Source organism: Rhincodon typus, chromosome 1, assembly GCF_021869965.1.
Source record: "Rhincodon typus isolate 14 chromosome 1, sRhiTyp1.1, whole genome shotgun sequence".
NCBI classification, from domain to species: Eukaryota; Metazoa; Chordata; class Chondrichthyes; order Orectolobiformes; family Rhincodontidae; genus Rhincodon; species Rhincodon typus.
In genome coordinates, this window is record NC_063332.1 from 82822427 (window position 1) to 82839421 (window position 16995).

A 16995-nucleotide genomic window follows, 5' to 3' on the forward strand; every position below is an offset into this window, starting at 1 on the left:
TGGTGGAATCTGAATCCAGTACAAATCTGGAAGTAAGAGTCTAATGATGACCATGAAATCATTGTTGATTGTTGGAAAAATACCTATCTAGTTCAGTAATGCCCTTTCGGGATGACAACCGGTCTAGCCTATATGTGACTTCAGAACCACAGCAATGTGATTGACTCATAACTGTGCTCTGGGCAATTAGGAATGGGCAATAAATGCTGGCTTAGCCAGCAATGTCCAGATCCCGTGAATGAATAATCAAGAAAAAGTATGATGACTGTATTCTTATATATGGCTGTACCCAAACTGAGATTACTGGAACATTGAGATCAGACAAAGAGGTAGACAAACTGAAACCTGAGCCAAGAAAATTTAGTACAATAACAAAAATTGAATCAAGAACTTGAGATAAAATATGAGCTCTGGTAGCTGACCAGAAAAGGAAACAAAAGGTATATGCAGCAAGTGGAATGCTTGTGACATTGACATATGGAGAATCATGATGGGAAGCTGAAGTTGATGATGAGTCAGAAATTTCAACTCACTGCTGGGAAATCTGAGCTGTTACCCTGCAGCACCTTAAAATGCCATTGTTCATGTCAAAATCTATCATTCACTTAGCCCAGTATACCGCAGAACAGCTGAAAATTTTGGAAGGATGTTAAAAGCACTGCTAAAAATATTAACCACCACAAGATTCACTGAAGTCATTTATTACTTAACATAATGAGTCTCCATCCCTCAAAGGTGAATGATTTTGGCTGCTCAGAGGGCCAGTGCACGCTAAAGTTACAGAAAGTATTGCTTATCAGTGAAATTTAAAGCAATTGTGATTACAGATACACTTCTTAAAACCCTATCTAAACAATGACTCTGGCGATACAGAACCTGCCATGCAAAGTACGTAGACAGGAACAAAAACTCAAATTCCTGGAAAAAATAAAATGATCAAAGTATTAACAATGAAGGAAACATAGATTATTGAATGCTATCTTAATATCAAAAGACAATAGTTCAGTGTAATGTTTATTCAGAATTTTTATTTATCAGGATTGAAATGTCATTGTTTAAGCAAATTGGACTTTATTTCTTTTGAACAGAGCTTGTTCTAAAAACAAAATCACTCTTCCAGCAATTGGATCTCTCGGCTAACAGCTAGACTGAGTGTAGTAATTAATATTTCTTTAGACTTCTCAGCCTTTCTTAATCAGACACAAAGCTTTTGATGTATTGGTTGAAAAGTCATCTGTCCCTTGTGTTTTCTGCTGTTGAGCACGATAAAGAGAACAACAGTGAACAGGTGAGAATTACACAAGAACAGTGTTGTGATAGCCTTGAGGGACTGGGAGGAGAATTACTGGATTACATCTGGAGGGAAGAAGGCAGCATTGTGCCCAGGAAACCTTAACCCATTACTTTCATTTCACTGCTGTTTGAAATGCTAAACTTCAAAGAATTATATGAGCTTTAGACTTGAACATTTGTTCAGAAGAAGAAAAAAAAAGTCACATTTCTGATTTTTGCCAAAATTATGCATGGAATATCTGCAGGGGTTTCGTCAGTCACTTGCTGTAGCTTCACGTGGAGGTTGGCAGGTGGAACCCACCAGAAAAGGGTAGGGTCCTTATGAAACTGGGCCTCTGTCATATTTATCATGCATTAGATGGGGCTACATCTCTTTCATCCGCGTGTAAGACATTTTTCTTCAGGGTGAATTGAGAGACAAGGATTCGCAAGATCAGTTGTACCATGTATTGATCTGGTGACTGGTGCGAAACATGAAATGAGCAAATGAGCCAAAGTGAATATGACAGCAAGAGCTTTGGCAGATATACTTTATATGGATCATCGAAAGATGGGCTGATATTAGAGCTTTCATATGCACATTGGACAGCCTTCGCTAAAACCTATAAATTGCAATAGGATTATCATTGAAAGGCGCCGGGCAGTATGGTTCTGATACAGCTCATAATTATGTTCTGATGAATTTCGGGACCTGTTTGTATACAGGAATCAAAAACACAACACTTTGTATTTATCGTGGTAACAATATTGTTTTGTAGAATTTTATGTAATCAAAGTACAGAGTTACTTAACATGTATGAATTTTGTTCTCTCCACAGTTTGTGGTCATCACCGTATGTTTAAAAGCTGGTTTAGAGACCTCATCCTGGACTCTTGTAAGTAGATATAATCCATGAACTAATCATAAAAATGAACTTTGAACAAAGTTGGAAATCATATCATTTTGTTATTGTTGATTTGTTTGTCACTACAATCACAAAGAAACTATGCATGTCTCACACTTGTATTAATAACCTTAACATTTACGCAGTTGGTCATTATGATGAGCAAGCAGAAAAAGAATTGTTCTTGCTTATCGTTAAATTTACGGATCAATGAAGGGTTAAGAACAGATAATATTTTAGCCACCAAGGATCTGGCTGTGACACAGTCTCTGAATAAAGGGCAAGCTGTTTAGAACTCAGATGAGGAGGAACCTATTCACTCAGAGGATGGTGAATCATTGAAATTCTCTACCCAATAGGTCTATGGGTAGTCAGTCATTAAGTAAGTTCAAGACAGAGATTGATAAAGCTCTAGTTAATAAGCCAAGATCTAAAACGGCAAATGGCAGAGCAGCCTCGTGGGACTGAATGGATTTCTCCTGCTCTTATGTACCTGAAAATTAAGATCTCCCAGTGAAGCTTGATTTGATTTCGAACTTCCATTGGATCTCATCTTAAGAAATACCTTCCCTTATTTTCCATTTCATTCTCTTGCAAATGACATGGAAATGTTAGCCCTCAGGTTTCTGACTTAGTTCAACTTACTGCCCACTTCCAATGCCACAAAACTGAAGCAACTTGACAGCAATCAAGACAAAGCAGCATTCAGTCTCTCCCCCACTGATGTTCAATAGCGTCAGTGTGTACCATCTACAAAACACACTGCAGAAATTCACCAAAGCTCCTTCCAAAGCCATGACCACATCCATCCAGAAGGATAAGGGAACACCACCACATGCTTGGAAGGTGCTGTCTAAGGAGCCTTGGTGAATTTCTGCTGTGCATCTTGGAGTTGGCACACACTGCTGCTATTGAGCATCAGTGGTGGATAGAATGTATGTTTGTGAATATGGAGACATTCGCCACAGCAGCATGCTTTGGCCTGGTTGATGTCAACCGTCTTGAGTGTTGTTTAAGTTGCAGTCATCTAGACAAGTGGCAGGTAAGTTGAACTAAATGAACCGAAAGATACTGCTCCATGCAAAAAAAGTTTGTAAGAATGTGAAATGCACTGTCTTGTAATCCATCGGTGCAGAAACAGTTGACATAAATAAAGAGAATTTAGGAAGCTGAAGTATTCAGGATATGGAGCAAATGAGAAGAATTGGATTTAACAAAGGAGCTGTGAAGTTGACAATATGGTGTATTTTCTGCTGCCTTGTGTGGATCAGTATTCTACTGCACTTTGTGTTTCAAGGATCTTGTTCACCAACCAATTGCTGATAGCACTTCAATGAAAATGCACTGCCTCACTTTCGTAGTGTCAGACCCTGTTTGAGGGGCATTTCCAATTAGCTACTCACTCTCTCTTTTGGACTATTTTCATGATCTCAAAGGAACCACATCCACAGGGAACATAGGCTGAGGAATTAAGGTTACAATGTTATAGTTATAACTTCAATCCATGTCTCTTTGAATGTAACGTCCCTGTCATCAATGCGGATTTTGGAATTAGCTATCTCTCTAGGCTTTTCCCATTTATGTTAATCTCCTGCCCTGCAGAATGTATGGTGTGATGAAGCAAAGGTCACACCAATACCCCATACTGGTTAAGACTGCACAGTACTAAGCTTTTGGCAATTTCCCAAATGGAATAATATTCTTCAGAAAAATAGAAATTTGTCCACCCTGATCAAGACAATATGCTCCCAGTGTGGGTTAATTAACTTCTGTCTTTATTTCATACACACACTCTCCAGGAAGTGTTCTATGGAACTAAAATATAACAGGATTTTGGTCTGTGGTGTTAAAAATATTACACCAGTCCTTTATGTCCAATGCTAAAACTCTTTTCTTGGAGGAACTGTGCCATCTTCTCATTCGAGAAAAGTGTTCCCACTGTTTGTTTTTTTTAAGCTTTAATTAAAAAGAACATATGTCTTCAACCACAATGAAACCTGATTTTCATGCATGAGATGTTTTTCCCATCAGCATTTTATCATCTCTTGTAGTTTCACGGTATACATGGTTTCTATCATATAACATTCAGAACAAACTTTCAAAAAATCTCTATAATGCTGCAAACCAAAACTGAATAGTATGGAATTAATAAACCCTTATTATTAATTATACATTTTTTAACAAATAAACAGAATAATCTTTTGATCATTTTGATTTACAGCTGCTGTAAGATTCAAAACATATACCTACTCAGTCAAGTGTAGATAATTGTAATAAATTATGAACATCCTACTTGCAAGAAAAGACAACTCTTGATAATGCATCTTGCCTTTTTGGGGGGAATTAATACAAACTGCAGATCCAGGGAAGCAAAAGCAAAAATACAAAGTGTTTGAAGCATTTGTGTTAGTCAGAACGCATGTTAACATTTCATATATAAATCCTTCCTCAGAACAGGGAGATATTACAAATGGGAAGCAATTAAAAAGGAGCAGAGTGAAGGGAAAAATACTTAGAGATATATCTTCAGGCATTTGTGTGCTTATGTGTGTAAATGGCAGAATGATATTTCCTTGAGACAGGAGGAAAATCAAATATATTAAAGGCATTCATGAGAAACTACGAACTGAATGTATTTTCTGCACAGATGGATGGCAAAGCCATTAGAAATGAAAGTATGAAAAATTGAGAAGGTAGAACTAGCTGATGTGGTTCTAGGAGTTGAGAATAAAGTAGCAGGTTGACATACAGGGTGCTTTGCTCTATCAACACTGTAACAAAGGGTCACTATCTCATGCACCAGGCTGTTTCTTACTCAACTAGCACACCAGTGAAGCTGTGATTATTGTCCAACATTGTAATAAAGTCCATGCGGCAACCAGAGAACTGCAGAGTACCTCATGCTGTTCCTTTATTCTGTTAGTTTTCTTTTTATTACTTTTATTCTTAATGTTTCCAGTTCAGGAAGTAGATCCAGAACTGAAATGTCAATTCTCCTTGTGTTGACTGATCTGATGAGTGCTTCTAGCATTTTATTCTGGAATTAGTTAAAACTGCCCTTAATGTGCTATTGACTTTTCCTATCTGCATTCCTTTCTTTTTATAGTTTGAGTGCATTTTCTTATTACTATTCTTATGACCCACTGGGGTAGCACACCATAAATCGAATCTTGCTGTTCCCAGTATCATACTAAATGTTTTTTTGTTGAAGTTTTTTTTTTTTAAATTACACACAGTACCTCAGGTTACCTGACTTTCAGACTAAGGTTAATAGAAAGCACAGATTTGGTTTCTGTGCTGAACAACAATTATTTATGTATTACAATTAATTAGACTATAGCTGCAGGTAAACGGATACAAACCATTGGCACATAACACTCCTAACTAAAACTCTAATCCCCTTATAAACTGCCCCTTGCGCACACAAACGGGGAGAGTAGATTGTGGGTGAAGGTAGAAAAGGTGGGAAGTCAGTTTGATTCTGATGTTGAGATGATCCTTTTTTGGCTGCCTAAACTGCCTTGTTTGGACATCTTTCATTGGATATTTCAACTGGTTTATAAGATGTACAGAGTAATTAATTCACTTGGAAAATGTCTCTGATCTATCCGTTCAAAAGCCACAGATATACAGCAACTGCCGCAGAAAAAGTGACTGGTTTTCTTCAAGTTTAAACTGAGATTTTGGCTGCAAAGAACAGTCTCTGGGCTGTGACAAGATCTGCATGCTTTCTCACTTTCTGTCTATCTCTCTAACTTTTTTTGCAGCACCAAGTTGCTCAGCCACCCGCGAACCAATCACGCAGTTGTTGGCAAGCAAAAGTCTCTGTTGTTGAAAATAGTCACAATCCACCAACCAATCAATTACTTGTTGCCAACAAGAGCTGCAGCAGTACATCCTCTCAGCTCCAGATAGTGTGCAATCTGTACTTCAATCACTGCTTGTTCAGTTCAAACAGATGTTTGTAGTACCTGCCATGGGTTTCAGATTACTTGCTTCTGAAACTGCAGCCACTCTTTCAAACACTAGATTTTAAAACTTGCTTTCTCATTTCAATCCCCAGTTTTTAGAAAACACAAAATAAAAAGACATGGTCCTTACACTATGACGGATAGTAGTATGACCAGGATGCACTGACAACATGAACGGGAAAAGAATCACAATCTACTAATCACAAGTGGCTAAAAGGGTGTTCTCCACTGACATTCATGTTTACACACTCGGATATTCTGTGCACTTCCTCTTTAGACAATCAGCAGGAACTTTGATTTCACTGCTGAAAAAGTCCAACTTGCATGTAATTTGAAATGACAAAGGAAGGTAGCAGTTCATTAAGGTTGAATTCACATACCAGTTTTAATGGCAAGGTTATCACTGTTCTGTGTTTTGAAGCTGGTTTGTGAATTGACCTTTTGAATTGATGTGCGGACCTCAGATTTTGAAATCCATTATGGTAGGTGGTTTGAGATCTAAACTCAGACTACAGTGAGAATTTGAACATCTCATTGAGCTGGGTCCCACTGGAAATATTGAGCAAACATTAAGGGGAACATGTTTTCACATGATTGCTACAGCGCAAGAGGAGGATCATCATGCCTGCACCAGATCCTCAAACGAACGTCACTATCTTTGGCCAATCTCCTGTATATTCCCCATTCCCTTGTGCATGCTATCCGAGGAATCGTTCTTTTTTTTTAATGCCTCAACTGAAGCTGCCTCCACCACATTTCTAGGCAGTGCAGTTCACGTCCTAACCGCGCACTATGTAATAAAGTTATTACCTCACTTCACTTTAAATCAATGCCCTCTCACTCTTGTTATTTTATAAGTAGGAACAGTTTTTCCCACAGCCTGCTCATGATTTTGAAAACTTCTATCAAATCTCCTCTCTACTTCCTTCTCTCCAAGGAGAACGATTCCAAATTTTTCAATCTATCCTCAACTGAAGTTTCTCATTCCTGGAACTATTTATGTAAATCACTTCTGCATTCTCTCCAATGCATTGACATCCTTTCTATAATGTGGCACCTACAGCTTGTTAAAACACTGATTAGTAATATGTTCAATGCTACACACCAAACTTTAGAGAAGTTGGCTCAGCTTTGAAAGACGTAGAGGGGAGATTTACTGGAATGGTACCACCATGAGGAATTTAACTGTGTGAAGAGTTTGCAGAACTGGAGTTATTCTTCTTGCAGTGGAGGTTAAAAAGAAATGTGTTAGAGATGGAAAGAGAAATGAATGAAACCACATTCAGTGTCAGAAGGGTCAGTAGCTGTAGAACATAGATTTAAGTGATTGGCGAAGAATCTAGTGATAATATAAGGGAGCGCTTTTTGTTAAAACTGCAGAAAGTTGTTTTGAATGTACTGCTTCAAAGCATGGTGGAAAATACTTACTAATATTTACAGGAATTAGATCAATATTTGAAGGGAAATATTTACAGGGCTACGGAAAAGAGAAGACCTTCCTAAGATTCTTTGAAAGAGTTAGCTGAGGACAATGAGCTAAATAGTCTAGTTCTGTGCCATGTCATTCTATGAAGTAATTAGCTTTCCTGCCGATACCATTAACAAGAAAATATTCTTTACCTCAAAAATTGACACAGCGTTTGTGTGCCAAAGTTGTTGTTATCTTCCTAGGCAGTCCCTTGAGAGGACTTTCTTTCACTCCACAGTTGTAAACCCTGGCATAACTAAATGCTTGATCCATACACATAAAAACAAAATACTGCAGATGCTGGAAATCTGAAATAAACACAGAAAATATTGGAGAAACTTAGCAGGTCTGCCAGCATCTGTGGAGAGAGAAACAAAGGTAATGTCTCAAGTCCAATATGACACTGTTATCAGAGCTGTTCTGAAGAAGAGTTGTAAAACAAAGAACTGTTCACTAAATAGCAAACTTTGAATTTCTGCTTTGGGCACGATCAGGAGATAGTAACCAAAACTGCGCTGTTCAGGGTACAGTTCGTGTTTTCAATAAAACTAATTTGCACATTCATAACCTTAAAATATTCAGTAGACTAACCCAATTGTACTGTGTGATAGAATGTAATTGATTCTGTTAACATTTTCATTTTTTTAAGTATGTATGCCTTGATGTATTTGCGTGTGATAATATGATGTGGTTTTATTAACTCAGTTAAAAATAGGTTTATCACCAATAACAAATATTTTGTCACGTCCTCCACCTGTAAATAACCTGATTTAACATCATTAAAAAACTTTAAATCCTTTAACAGAGATAGTAGGAACTGCAGATGCTGGAGAATCTGAGATAACAAGGTGTAGAGCTGGATGAACACAGCAGGCCAAGCAGCATCAGAGGAGCAGGAAGGCTGACGTTTCGGGCCTAGACCCTCCTTCAGAAATGGGGGAGGGGAAGGGGGTTCTGAAATAAATAGGGAGAGAGGGGGAGGCGGATAGAAGATGGATAGAGGAGAAGATAGGTGGAGAGGAAACAGACAGGTCAAAGAGGCGGGGATGGAGCCAGTAAAGGTGAGTGTAGGTGGGGAGGTAGGGAGGAGATAGGTCAGTCCAGGGAGGACGGACAGGTCAAGGGGGCGGGATGAGGTTACTAGGTAGGAGATGGGGGTGGGGCTTGAGGTGGGAGGAAGGACAGGTTAGGGAGGCAGGACGAGCTGGGCTGGTTTTGGGATGCGGTAGGGGGAGGGGAGATTTTGAAGCTTGTGAAGTCCACATTGATACCATTGGGCTGCAGGGTTCCCAAGCGGAATATGAGTTGCTGTTCCTGCAACCTTCGGGTAGCATCGTTGTGGCACTGCAGGAGGCCCAGGATGGACATGTTGTCTGAGGAGTGGGAGGGGGAGTTGAAATGGTTCGTGAGTGGGAGGTGCAGTTGTTTAGACATTTTTCCCTCCCAACCCTTATCTGCTTTCCGGAGGGACCACTCTCTCCTTGACTCCCTTGTCCGCTCCACACTCCCCTCCAGCCCCACCTCACCTGGCACTTGTCCCTGCAACCGCAGGAAGTGCTACACCTCCCCCCTCACCCCCATCCCAGGCCCCAAGAAGACTTTCCACATCATCAAGCAGATGTTCACCTGCACATCTGCTAATGTGGTATACTCCATCCGCTGTTCCCGTTGTGGCCTCCTCTACGTCGGGGAAACCAAGCGGAGGCTTGGGGACCGCTTTGCAGAACATCTACGCTCGGTTCGCACTAAACAACTGCACTTCCCAGTCGCGAACCGTTTCAACTCCCCCTCCCATTCCGCAGACGACATGTCCGAGCTGGGCCTCCTGCAGTGCCACAACGATGCTACCCAAAGGTTGCAGGAACAGCAACTCATATTCCGCTTGGGAACCCTGCAGCCCAATGGTATCAATGTGGATTTCACAAGCTTCAAAATCTCCCCTCCCCCTACCGCATCCCAAAACCAGCCCAGCTCGTCCCCGCCTCCCTAATCTGTCCTTCCTCCCACCTCAAGCCCCACCCCCATCTCCTACCTACTAACCTCATCCCGCCCCCTTGACCTGTCCATCCTCACTGGACTGACTTATCTCCTCCCTACCTCCCCACCTACACTCACCTTTACTGGCTCCATCCCCGCCTCTTTGACCTGTCTGTTTCCTCTCCACCTATCTTCTCCTCTATCCATCTTCTGTCCGCCTCCCCCTCTCCCTATTTATTTCAAAACCCCCTTCCCCTCCCCCATTTCTGAAGAAGAGTGTAGGCCCGAAGCGTCAGCCTTCCTGCTCCTCTGATGCTGTTCGGCCTGCTGTGTTCATCCAGCTCTACACCTTGTTATCTCAAATCCTTTAACCCTTCCGTTCCGCTCATCTAGTCTAGATATTTTTAACCAAACTGTTCATACATGTTATGACACATATCTAGAGCAGGTTGGTTATGAATCCAGACCTTTTGCCCATCTAATGAATGCTGGCATTTACATTCCAGACTAGTCTTCGCACATTTTATCTGTCTCAACTTCACCTTTCAACATATTGCATCAACCATTTCCACATTTCAACACTCTGAGTAAAGAAATTTCTCATGTTTCTTGATCGAATTTATTAGTAATTATCTTGTATTTATAGAAACACAAAGTTAAACTACTGTAGATGCTGGAGCTCTAAAACAAAAACAGAATACAAAGTTAACGTTCCGGGTCCAGTGACCCTTCCTTAGAACTGAGGAAGGGTCACTGGACCCGAAAGGTTAACTGTTTTCTCCTTCACAGACGCTGCCAGACCTGCTGAGCTTCCCAGCAACTTTGTTTTTGTTCCTGATTTACAGCATCCACAGTTTTTTTTTCAGTTTTTTACAGAATACAAAGAAAGTATTTGGGCCTGGTAACATCTGTGAAGAAAAATATCAGAGTTCATATTTCATGTTGATGATCCAAGTCTCAAAATGTTATCAACATGATGTATCAACAAAAATTCCTGCTGAGTATCTCCAATATTTTCTGTACAATGTTTCCTCTATTTTTGTAATTTTGGATCTGGAAGTATTGCTTCCATATTTACTCTTACCAGCTGTTAAAGACCTCCAATAAGTCTCCCTGAAGTCTGCTCTTTTCTAAAGACGAAAACTTGACTAATGCAATCTTGGCAATAGCTGTAATCTCTTAATTACAACACCATCCTTGTAAATACTTTTTTCCCAGTGCTTCGATATCCTTTTCATAACATGGACACAAGAACTGTGTGTGGCACTACATTGGTGTACACTAGTTGGCTTCTTAGGAACAAGTAATTCTTGATATGAAGACATTTTAAAGCACACTTAATTACTGCCTTCATACGTATGGAAGTAAACACAATTTGCAGAGCCTTACCTTGTCATTGCAATTGACAAATGCAATAATTTTAACCTCAGTTTGTAACTTGATCATCAAGTGATGGAAAAGATCACAGAATGTGATTGTAGGTAGTTTGGTATACATCTCACCCACGTTTAAAATTCTCTAATCTTTTGTGCTGGTTCAACCAATTGCACTCATGTTGCCGAAACTCTACCTCCTATTTAGAATTTCACTACAAACAGTGACCAGAAAAACTCTTCCCTTTCTGCCTAAAAACTAGTAAATGAAGTTAAGACTACTTTGATGTCTAAAAATTGCTAATATAAATCTCAAATAAACAACAAAGCATGAGAATAAACATATTTTTAATGTTATGTCTGCATTATAAATGCAATTTGTTGATATTACAATATAGTACATAATTTTACTCAATAATATATCATTGTGATCTTGATATTTTGATTTTATTTTTCCAACTAGTTTAGTCATGTGGCTATCTGGGGAAGTATCGGAATGTGGGTGGTGCTGTTTGGGATCTACTCATCACTTTGGCCTGCAATTCCACTGGCTCCTGATATTTCTGGAGAGGTACTTGTTTTGATATTTACACCTAACATTTTATATTGCAGAACAAAAAGGCATATGACAACGTCCAAGTGCCTATTGGCTTTCATTTATTCCGAAACATTTGTCAGAATTGTTTTTAATCGTCATCTGTGAAAAGATCTTTATCCATTTGCAAAATTACCCAAATGGATGGCATTTGGCAACTGTGATAGTCTAATTACAAGGTGATCTGAAGAGTTGTCACATTAGAACCAGAAATTGATAACTTTTAATATAAGCTTTATTTATCTTTAAAACTTTTGTCAAAGATAAAACTGCACTAAACAAAGTTGCTGGAAAAGCTCAGCAGGTCTGGCAGCATCTGTGAAGGAAAAAACAAAGTTAAAGTTTCGAGTGCGGTGACCCTTCCTCAGAACTTCCTCAAAACGTTAATTCTGTTTTTTCCTTCACAGATGCTGCCAGACCTGCTGAGCTTTTCTGCGACTTTGCTTTTGTTCCTAATTTACAGCATCTGCAGTTCTTTCATTTTTTTTATAAAACTGCACTAATTTTGACTGAGTTTTGGAATGTATTGAGGAATATAGCCAAAGATATTTGATTTAGTTACAACCTCGAGATTGCCATTTACCCACTGGAGATCATCTAATTTGTTGGGGCTGATTATCTTCTAATCTCTTAGTTTTTGTCACACGAGAATCCCATTAAAAGCTAATTTCAGTCTTGACAATTACCTGGTGTTTTGCAGTATTATGTAGTGTGAACCAGAGATCCCTGCTCTGGGCCATTTTAGCCAAATAAAACAGACAGAATAGTACAGTTTGGTTTTGTATTCAAGTCTAGGAAGAAGAAAAAAAATTATTTTCAAAAAATAATTAATTCGGGTCTTTGCTTCAGTATTTATTGACTTGTGGTGAACAATGCATGCGCTTACATCAGGAAGGTGACGTATTGTTCAGAGGATAATAATTCTGTAGATTATCACGCGACTCTCTACCTTTTTCCTATAACTTAATTTGTACTTTGACTAAACCAATTATACATGTGTGCTTTATATGGCAATGGTTATTTTCAGAGAAAATCTGGCTCATGTATAATTAAGAAGTGACCTAGATATTTCCCTTAGTTGCCAAATTTCTGTTGAACATTTTTACCTGCTTTCATTCTTGTGCATTGTTTTCAATTTTTGTGCTAAAATTCCAGCAGTTAAATTGCCTCGTTTCAAATTGTATGTCTAGTCTTGTAAGATCCTATTGGTTTTGAGATGCTCAGGTTCATGCAAAGTTAACCTATCTTTTTATATTGATATTTCCAAGTAGCTGAGAACTACACTGAGATATAAGTAACTAAGATCCACAGGTGGTACATGTAATTTTAATGACACAAAACAAAAGTTAAGATGTAGATTAGTTCAAAATCTGTAATGAAAACAAAAGATCAGTATTAAAGAGCTAGAAGTGAAAGTGTAGTAAATGTTGTGAAAGATGTGAAGTTTAAATAAATTGGTATGTATTTTGGCTGTAAATTACTTAGCATAGTCAGCATTCTGACTCTCTCTTACTGGTTTGTGACATCTGTAGACATTGTGTGTGTATATGGTATATAGTATATATCTACACCAGATTGTTGTCTTTTCTTTCTTGTTTAATGAAGTGCTTAACTGTTTAGTTACTGACTTCTGTCTGCTATTGACTGCTTGTGACATGTTTTCATATTGTTGCATGGAAGAGGTAATGTGAACAGATGTTAGAGGGGGAAGGAATTTAGAAGTTTTGCTACATCTGAAGTGAAATAAGTCATTATTGCCACTGAAGTATTGCCCATGTGTGATGTCAGCAATCTCAATCTTTATTGCCCTCTCAAGAAGTGCTGAAATGTGCATGCATGAGTCTTATTTATTCACATATGACAGACAGGGAATTATCACCATGTTTTCGTTTTGCACTAATGTTAATAAACATTACTAAAGAGAGACCACAAAGTCAACATAACTAGGCATTTATAAAGGATAAAAAAAACTGATACCAGGCGTTATAAAATCTACTTAAACCACAAATGAAACTCATCAGAGATCCCTCTCTAAGGTGATTAAACAGTCAGGTTGTCAGATTGTTTTGTTGAAAACCTGCTTATTCCAGCAATGAGTGAGATGAATATTTTGTAAACTATTACTTCTTTTCTACTAATGAATCGGAGCAGGGAACGAAATGCGTGGGGGTGGAAAAAATAGTGACCCACCTAACCATCTTACTTAACATGTATGCCTCTTGAGGCTAATTATTAAGTAGCAGTTGGGAAGGATAATTGGGAACTAAATTGGGAACTATTTACCAAAGGAGGAAATGAAAAATAATTATCAAAATCAAAGATTAATCTCAGGAGTAGTTCAAAAATCTACACCATGTATGTTGAATCATCTTTAGTTGATAAGTACACTACAAGTACCGTATTTGTAGTAACAGATATTTTATTCAAGTTGAATTTACACAATTATTAAAGCAGTGCTTTAGACATAGATGTATAATCCTGTTGTAGTAACAAGCTGAAATCAACGTCTGGACCCTGGATTCTTTTTTTAATTATGTGATGGACTCAGATGTATTAAAAAAATTTTTTAACAATGTTATAAGATGTTTGTTCCAAAAAGTTCAAACCTGGCAAAGCTATAAACCTCTGGATGATGATTGTATTTGTTTTTAGAATCAGTCTCATACTCATATCAAAAATCAAGTCAATGAAATTACATTTTATTCTGAAGAGTTTTAGATAGTTTTGGTTTCTTTTTCTTATCTGTGCTTGTTACTTCAGAATATATAGTATTTTGGAAATGTTGAAGTGGGCATTTTTACCAGATTTCATAATGTAAGCAGCAATGTGTGGCGTTCATTACTGACCATACGGGAGTGAAGATTTCACTCAATTTGTTGGTAGCAAACTTTTAGGCTTAAAGAAAAGTATTTTCAACATTATTAAAATTAATAGATGTGTTTGATGGTTTTACTACTTTTCCTTTTTTATGTCAGGACTTAGGCTTTGCTTTGCTTTATGAATAGAAATAAAGAATGTGAAGATTTCAACTCGTGCTACTGATCTTTGCAATGGCTGCTTTTTATGTTACCAATATTTCATTGATTGTGTGTGTTAAACCTTGCTTCTAAATTAAGTGCAACATTTCCTTAAATTTATAAAACTGTCATTATTTTCCAAAATATGTACAAATTTACCAGATTAGAATTTAGTCATTCCATATGGTACTCATGAATAATTAGGGTGTTTACTTCTTTCAGCTTGCAAGTTATCATAATATGCATTTTTAACACTGCAGAACACGTTTTCTTTTCATTATATTTTTGTTTCCCAGTCATTATAAAAGGTAAGATTGAGGGGCAAGGATGAAAATACCACACATTTGTACTGACAACTTTGTATTTCATACTAGAGGTTTGAGTGAACCAACATTTTCTTTCTCAATATCATGTTTCCGAATGACGAATAGAGAGGTGTCAAATTCACTTACTTAACCACAGTCTCAGTATGACACTAAAAAAAGGCCTACAAATTGAAATAATTGAATATAAAATCTTTTGCATCTACGTTATGAAATAAAATTTATTTTTAATTGTTTTGAAGAAGCTCCTTGGAAAACAAAAATAGAAGCTAAACTCTTAATCTGAGCAGCTGTCATGTTGTATAGACAGCAGACTTGTTGTTTTCCCTCTGGGCCTATTGGGCCTTCAAAACACCAAGCTTTGTGACTCTGTGATTTCTGATCCCTTGTGAATTCCCCTGGGAGCTACTTTTGTGACAGAATCCCATTTGAAGGGGCTAAGGCCTAGAGAAGAAGCTTGGCATGGGCCACAAATCTCTCACATTAGGAACAATTTGTAAACCGCGCACAGAGGCAGCCGGGACCTGTCCCCAGAACAGACTGCCCCTGTTAGCAGCATTATATGAAAAGGATCACTTTTCTGTTTCCCAGATTATTTGCCTGTGTGTGGAGGGATGTGAAAAGTTAGAAACAAAAATGGTTTCTACACAATGTTTGGGGGGCGGGGGGTGTTGAGGGGAGAGCTTTTGTACAGAAAGGAAGGAAATACCTCTGGGATTTTATTTTTCCCTTCGTACTAAATACAATGAAACTCTCTGTTTTCAATACGAATGTGAGGTTTAAATCTTTGAGCTTTGGATTACCTCTGCAGTACAAAATCTGACAGGCTTTCAAATATAAAATAAAAACTTTGTCTTTTTAATTCATTTTGATCATTTCTAAAGGCACTGATATTTGAATAGCAGGTCCCAATTGTCCACTCTTCAGAACTGAAATTAGAATAGTTACGATTAACTCGGCACAGGCAAGTTCAACATTCTTCAGCTTAATCACAGAACAAAATCACCAACTAGAATTAGACTACATGAACATAAGGCATCCTGCATTATTTGTAAACTATGTGACCTTCTCATCCAAAGTGCCATTAAAAATAATTAGTATAGATTTTCTTTACTACAAATCAGTTCTGATTGTCATAAAATGAAAGAGCACCAGTACTTGCCTTCTAAAATATAGCAAAGGGAATTGTGGATAACTATTGTGATGACTCTTGTCAGAGTTAATTAAATATTATTTAACAATTTTGAAAATGTTAAATATATAATAATTAGTGGTCAGCGGAGATCTACAATAATTTTATATCAAATGAGCTTAAAATGCTTATGTCAATTATTATTTTGGTCACATACTTTGTTATGTTGCCTGTTTGAAAAATTTTGTTCAAGTTAGTGACATTTTCAGGCGAAAATTATGACAGATATTTTCACACTATTTTTCTGTTTAGTCTTTTCCCTCAATTTAATAAGTTAATGCAAGCTGAAATTTGTTCTTTGTTCTCAAAATGTTTCCAACAATTGAAAAAAAATGTTAACATGCTAAAATGGGAACAGTTTGAAGTTGTTCTGCTAATACTAAAAATAAGAAACAGTTTGGTCTGGTTTATATTGGTAAATGCTCTCATATAAAATTCATTAATATACCTCATGATCAAAAGCTTGCAGATCAAGAAAAAAAAATAACTGTTGTAAGGCATAAAGAAGTGGGGCATTTCATTACAAATCATCCAAGACACGTTACATGGGATTGAGTAGTTCTTTCCTTTTTTAATATTGAATTGAGTAGTTGATTTTTCTGCTAACAAGAAACAACTGTGTTAGCTTTAGTCACAAAGTCCTATCTAAAACGATGAAAGGGCAGGACTGATGTGTGTAGAATTGACAGACTGCAGCAGCAATGAGAAAAATGGCCAGAAAATCTGTTTGAAATGTTGGACTGAATTTTATACAGACATGTATGCAAATACAGTGGGTGTATGGATTCAAAACTCACCAGGCAGCTGCTAGAATATAAATTCCATTAGTAAATTTGGAAGATGAAGTTCGTCTCAGTGATTATGACCATGGCGACTATCATTGATCGTTATAAAAATCCATC

General features: G+C 37.7%; 1 protein-coding gene across 1 annotated transcript in view; it reads left to right on the plus strand.

Moving 5' to 3' along the window:
* LOC109916449 (probable phospholipid-transporting ATPase IA) overlaps positions 1-16995 on the plus strand; it is a 274955-nt gene that overhangs the window by 229066 nt on the left and 28894 nt on the right. The window contains exons 29-30 of the mRNA XM_048600569.1: positions 2112-2168; positions 11430-11537. Of these exons, the coding sequence (XP_048456526.1) occupies positions 2112-2168; positions 11430-11537 (165 nt within the window). The remainder of the gene's footprint in view (positions 1-2111; positions 2169-11429; positions 11538-16995) is intronic.